At 42.0% G+C, this 6,459-nt stretch overlaps 1 protein-coding gene across 1 annotated transcript; it reads left to right on the top strand.

Annotated features, from left to right (window-relative positions):
• Positions 1-2,453: 2,453 nt before the first annotated feature.
• LOC309671653 (interleukin-8) lies at positions 2,454-5,679 on the top strand. Its single transcript, XM_082482935.1, has 4 exons — positions 2,454-2,580; positions 3,344-3,479; positions 4,258-4,341; positions 4,925-5,679. The coding sequence occupies exons 1-4, from the start codon at positions 2,520-2,522 to the stop codon at positions 4,953-4,955; spliced, it is 312 nt and encodes a 103-aa protein (XP_082339061.1). The 5' UTR covers positions 2,454-2,519; the 3' UTR covers positions 4,956-5,679.
• Positions 5,680-6,459: the final 780 nt, after the last annotated feature.

The following is a 6,459-nucleotide window of genomic DNA, read 5'->3' as shown; positions in this document are numbered from 1 at the left end:
TTGCTTTTAACAGGCTTAACCACGGAAGGTCTCTGCTCGCGGCAGTATCAGCTCACTCAGTGACGTTACCCTTCAAAAGGAGCGCAATTCCGTCTGCACAAGTCATCTCTGACGGCTGGCGGGAAAACACACGCTGCCAAGCTCAGATAATGGATTTGGAGTTGCCATAGGCAGGGGCAGGGAGGAGATCCTGGGCAGTGTTGAAGGGATGTAGGGAGAACTTGGGCGAAGCACGGCACTCCCAGGAACGCCGGTCAGGAGTGCCTGGCCTTTGGGCTGGATCTCATGTCTCGACCTTTTTATGCCACTATCATCTCTATTACACTCCCTTCACATAGTCCCGATGAAACTGTGTCACGGCAGTGAAAAAGGGGAGGTAGAGGAGATGCTTCAGCTCTCAGAAAACATAGTGGATTTCTATTTCATTGCAAACATCCTGCTCTTTTAGACAGATACTTACTCTTAGCTCGGGGGCAGGGTTAATCATATAGGCGGAGTAAGCTCTTGGCTTCACTTTTGACCCGGGGATTTCTGCAGATCTGTTACCGCCACACTCAGGAAACAGTTGAGTCTAGTGGGAAGGAGGACAAGCAATCATTGGTTTGACTTGGGGGTTTGAGGGGGAATTTTCTTTTTTTGCTTCAGACATTAATGACATTTCAGCACACACCAAAATTAGATAATAAAGCTTCAAAGAGTACCTAAGAAAAGTGGGATCCCTAATATAATTTTAATTACCCTCTCTGTGTGTATACATATGTAGAGACACAGAGATAAAGAGAGAGAACCCAAAAGGAAAGAATCAGCAAAACCTCATTCCAAGTAAACTGGTTAAAGCTCCAACATCTACAATCTGACACCAGTGAAACCACTCTGTTAATTTAACATAACATATACAACGTAATACAACATAAACAATAAAACACAATCATCAGTACCTGGTTGTATCCTCTCCTTTTTCATGCCTTCAAAGAACTAAACGTATTTTTCAGTAAAGCTCTCTAGACGTACAGCTAAGGAGAAGCACCACTAGGAGTCAGAATTGGTATCTTTTGTTGACTCAATACTCAGTAAGAGGTAGGAGAGACAAACTCGGTGATATTTTTTCTGGGGCCAGCTGACACAGTGATGGGAAACAGATGAATCTTCATCGCAAAGTTCATAGTACATAGTAAACCATAATAAATTATGGGCAAACTATTAAATTATTACTACAAACAACTCACAATGCTTTACAGGTTAAGATAATTGAGTTTTTACGAACTCTGAGGAGTCCTCTATAAATCCAAAGATCATGAAACTTTGAGGTTGGAAATGACAAGCAGCAAAAGTCAGCATGGTGAAAAGGACAACGTTTTTATGGCACCGAAACAGAAAGGCTTCTCCTAATCACCCGCACTCCAGAGGGGTTAAAAACCCCAATCTTCATTTAAGCAACAGATCAGCATTTGAGCCCAAGTCTTGCCTTGAAACTGTCTCCCTCACAAGGTAATCTCTCTACCAGTCACAGCAAATAAACACTCGGCATTCCTGCAACAAAGTTCTTTAACAGAATTGTCTACAGCAGCGCTGTAATACTTCTAGGATTACGGTCAGTGAAAAAGATCACAGAAAAGACTAATTACAAATATCTAGACTTGCAAAGGAAACAAAAGCAGCTGCATTCAGCAGGTCATGCTATTTTGTTTGCATACAAAGCTCCCTCTGTTTATCATTCGTTAACATGTGTGACATGAAAAATGCAGGTATGATTTTCAAAGCTGTTCAGAATTCAGTATCTGCTTCCCACAGGAAGCTTTGAATACTGCAGCCTCAATTCCTTCACTGAACAGACAGTATTAAGAGATTAATTTACTTTATAAGATGCCCTGTGAACAGAAAAAAAGAAAAGAATAAAAAATGAAAATCATTAACATCAAAATAATGCTGAGGTAACATCCTGACCCCAGTGAAAAAGCTTTGCAGTGATTTCAGCACTGCCCGATTTCCACTCCAGTGGCATAAAATCAGATAAGCAGAAGCTATCACCATAAATGGAGATAAGAAATTAAACGTCTCAAGTCTAGCTCTGGCATCCCTATGAAGAACAGTTATTGCCATGAAGAAAATAATAAGAAGTTATAACAGAAATGTAACTGAAACCACTGCAAAGTTATATCACTAAATAAGGGCATGCATTAGAAAAAGCACAAGATTTACAAAAGTCTACAAAAGAAATCAGAATGCATGGCTATTATTATACATATCTGAATAAATGAATACATTATATCATTCTTAGCAGAATAATTCCTCGTCATCTAGGAAGGAGTTTCACAAGAGTCATGTGACTCATTTTTACCCCATCTGGGAAATTCCTCTAACGCAATCTCCATGCTAGCAGAGCACACATGCCGGGCACAAAACGGTATATAAGCACGACGCAGCGCCCAGACCAGGCATCCGCAACCCTCCAGGACAAGCGAGGTCACTGCTCCACAGAACCAGAGCTGAACGATCCAGCAAAAACCTCCTGTCTAATCATGAACGGCAAACTTGTGGCTGTCCTGGCTCTTTTCCTGATTTCAGCGGCTGTGTCTCAAGGCAAGTAAATCCTTCCCAAGATCCCCGTGGCTGTAGAAGTGTCTCTGCCGAGACGCTTGTCCCTGCAGAGAGATAGCTTTATATTTGTTGCAGCAAATTGGGTTTTCTTTCGAGAGATTTTCAGCACCTTCTCTTCAGTCAGAAATGTACCAGGTAGCCCTCGTACTGAAGAGTTACTGACATCTGGTGGGAAAAATTTCAAGGATGCAACTTAAACTCGCTTTGTTTCTATGTTTCACTTGAAGCATATGCAGCACAGACAGGATCTTCTTCTTGAGCGTTTGAGTATTTCTCTCCCCCACAAAGAGCAATTTATGATCTCATATTTGTTACTTAATGTTCATACTGCCTCAAGCAAATAATATACAGCTGGGGAAGGAGAACAAACAATATGAACATGGAAGCATGGACAAGGCTCAAATTAATGAAAAAATCTAGGGCTCTGTCTTCTGTATAGTTGCCAGTTCTTCAATCCAGATATCAGAATGATGCAACTAACTGTACAGTGCGCCCAGTACAAGTAACCACAAAACGTGTGGCTTTATTTCAAAAAGATGTATTAATTTAGTTCTAAATGAACTTGGGCATCAGCTCCTCTGAAACAAATGAGCAACTGATCTTTATACCGTGAGGATTCAGGCAGCTTGGACAAAGGCAGTATTTTAATTGCAAATACAGTTAAAATAGAGCAGTCGTGCTTTATGTCTGACGCAGTGATGGTACGACCACCTCTCAAACCACGATCTTCCTTTTCTGCTCACAGGTAGGACCCTGGCAAGGATGGGAACCGAGCTGCGGTGCCAGTGCATAGCCACTCATTCGAGGTTCATCCCTCCTAAATCCATTCAAGATGTGAAGCTGACACAGAGCGGCCCCCACTGCAAGAACGTTGAAGTCATGTAAGTAGCTCTGCAAGAGCCTCCCTCTTCATCACCGACACCGGGCTTTTATGCTTCGTGACAAGTACGACAGTTAGCAGACCGACGTGCTGTAGTCAGACTTGGGTATTCTTTTGAGAGAGACGGTTTTAGGTAATACGCCATGTTTTTGATCGTCTTTATGACCTTACCTATTCCTGAACTGATCATTATTTATCTGACATGGGACATATAATAAATATTTCTGGTGGTAGAACATGAATTTGAAGGACTGGTCAGTTCTTAATACACGAGGTAATAACGTAGTTTAGATCCTGCATTTATTAGGCAGGCAAAACTCCCGTTAAAACAGCGTGCGTCGCTCTCAGAGAGAAAAAATTGATTTCCCACAAGCAGACTTAGAGAAACAATGAAACTAATCTGGTCTTGAACAGCATGGAGGAGGGAATGAAATGTTGAAATCCTTATACTGCTGAAACACCTTTTCACCACTGGAGGTTTCAATCGTTCCGTAAGAAAGCTCTACTAATGTAAACAAATTCAAACCAAGCACCCATATGTATTGAGAAAGATTTTCGGGCATGTGTGACTGCTTTGAGAGCAGGCACACAGACTCACGCAACTTCTGCACGGTTTTAATCTCCTCACTCGTGGAACACATACAGCAAAATGGCCAAGTCTGATCTAGAGCAGTTGGGATGAATTTATACTAACTATCTAAAAAAGCAATATTACCTTCTGGGAGTAAGGGAAATCCCTGCAGTAGTTTCCTGACTTTTCTTTATTCCCTGTGTTGCAGAGCTACTCTGAAGGACGGCAGGGAGGTGTGCTTGGAGCCCACTGCTTCCTGGGTACAGCTGATCGTAAAGGCAATTTTGGCCAAGTAAGTCCCATTCCCTCTCAATTTGGGCAGCTGAGTGGTAAACCTCCCCCAAAAAGCCAATTTGTAGGATTTCTTAGTGCTACTTTCCATTTTCGCTTAATCAGATTTAAAGAACAAGGAAACTTGCTGCTTAACTACAGAATTAGCCTTAGTCTTTCTGACTCTGCTGCAAGGTCCCTGTTCAAGCCGACACGTCACTCCTAAAGCTTTGAGTACTGGCAACTCTCTCTGGAGGGGAAGCACAGAAGTGTTTGGCTCCCTCTGAAAAACGAGGCTTTAGACAATTCATCCTCCCCTTACTTACAGTAGCATATGTTAATAATTCATATTTCCGAGTTAGTGAGTTTCTTGATGCGAGTAAACGCAGAAACTCATGCTGCAGAAGCTTCCTAGCTGGGCACCAGATATGCACACTGGGATTTCAGTAACTGCTTTGGAAAGACCGACTTAATTCTCTCTACGCCTCAAGATAGCAGAGAGATGGAAACAGACCACTCATCCTTAACTGTTTGTGCAATGCTGAGCAATGATAGCTGCTCTTGAACCTCTTTTTAAATTATTCTCTTCCCTCACCTCTTGACAGGGCTCAATTCAATTCTGACTCGCCGCTCTAAGAAACACCAGGACAGAAAAAATCTGGGAACTGCTCCTCTGTTGAGAGAAACATTCAGGAAGAGCATTGTTCAGGCAGCGTATCATCTTCCACCTCCTGCATCACTGTTACTATGTTAATTATGGATTATTTTATTTATTTATTTATTTATTTAACCGCATGTATTTAAGGAAGTCTTTCAAAATGGTCGGTGTTGTCTGTGGGACACGCTGTTCATTGATACTGAAGATGCTGAACAGGAAAAGCGGTTTGCTTAAGGAAATGAAGAACCCTTGGCAGCCGTTTCAGCCAAGTACAACTAGTTAAGTGCAATGCACTTACAGCACAGACTGTTTACACTAAGCCTTACTATTTTGCTACCGTATCAGCAAACTGAGAATTCCTCCTGCTCCCCTGGAGTGCACTAGTATGTTGTGTCAACAACAGTCTCCTGAACCAGTCAGCCTGTGGCTAGACTGGGAACTGTGATTTCCGACTTTAAAAATCTAGCCTACAGAATCTGTAAGACACTGAGTTTGGTATTTATTTACTGTGATTTCCCTGATATTTATAAATGTATTTATTCAGTCGTTTCTATACAAGAGATAATATTATGATAATTTATTTCATTTCTACTGGATTTTCCATTCCTACTCTTAATTTCTTCAAAAATGTTCACAATCTCATTGCTTTGTACAAGGACTTGGTTGTATGTCTAATTAGCTACTCAATCAGCTAATGGAAAAAACTGCATCTTATGTATACAGAATTTGCTTGTGAGAGTGCAATTATTATTAAATGTTTTCTACAAAAAACCTGTTATTTTACCTTTTCATTTGCTTTATTTAGAAACAGTCAGCTTCATTTTTGCCAGCTCAGCCTGATTTCTGGAACAGAAATGAAAATTTTGAGTACACGGTACCATAACTCGCCCTGTTATGGTAACCCGACATTACTGAATGCAATAACAGACTCTCAGGGTAGGGTGAAATCCTCGCTCTCCTCTCTTCAGGCTACTCCCAGTCCTTGGGGACTGGTGGGCTTCAGGGCAAGGCTCCTTATTTAAGTACCTTGCAGCCAAGCGGGTTTTACCCTCAGATGCCTAAACATTGCCAGTGAACAGATCAGCCTCAGAGCTGTAAATCTTAATTACATCACAAGGCCACTATTTGACTATCAAAATGGGAATTTGTGACCTCTACTTTGGGTACCCAAATATCAAGGATCTGCCCTTGTGTAACAACTGCTTCCTATTCTGATCCCAGAAATGCAGAGGGCTGAGTACCTGATGCCTGCCTCTTAAAAGGGCCGGCTATTCCTCCCCATCATGCAGAGGCACTGATGCTCAGCCCCTTTGGGAGAGAAGCACTCATACTGGATATGAAGACCAAAGAAGGATTCTGGCAGATAAACCGGGATGCTTCATATTGCTACAACCCCACCTCCTGTCCCGCAGGGGCTGTTGGGGAGCACAGCTCTCATGGGTGTAATGCATCTTCCCACAGGAGTCCCAGCACAGTTCATAA

Source organism: Vanellus vanellus (assembly GCF_965231255.1).
Source record: "Vanellus vanellus genome assembly, chromosome: 4".
Taxonomy (NCBI): Eukaryota; Metazoa; Chordata; class Aves; order Charadriiformes; family Charadriidae; genus Vanellus; species Vanellus vanellus.
This window is presented reverse-complemented; position numbering and strand designations above follow the sequence as displayed.

What these genes read in the sequence shown, in the direction of transcription:
- LOC309671653 (XM_082482935.1), top strand. Translation starts at nt 2,520, where the DNA reads ATGAACGGCAAACTTGTGGCTGTCCTGGCTCTTTTCCTGATTTCAGCG. An exon ending in TTCAGCGGCTGTGTCTCAAG is followed by an intron (nt 2,581 to 3,343) that starts GCAAGTAAATCC and finishes TTCTGCTCACAG; the next exon opens with GTAGGACCCTGGCAAGGATG. An exon ending in TGCAAGAACGTTGAAGTCAT is followed by an intron (nt 3,480 to 4,257) that starts GTAAGTAGCTCT and finishes CCTGTGTTGCAG; the next exon opens with AGCTACTCTGAAGGACGGCA.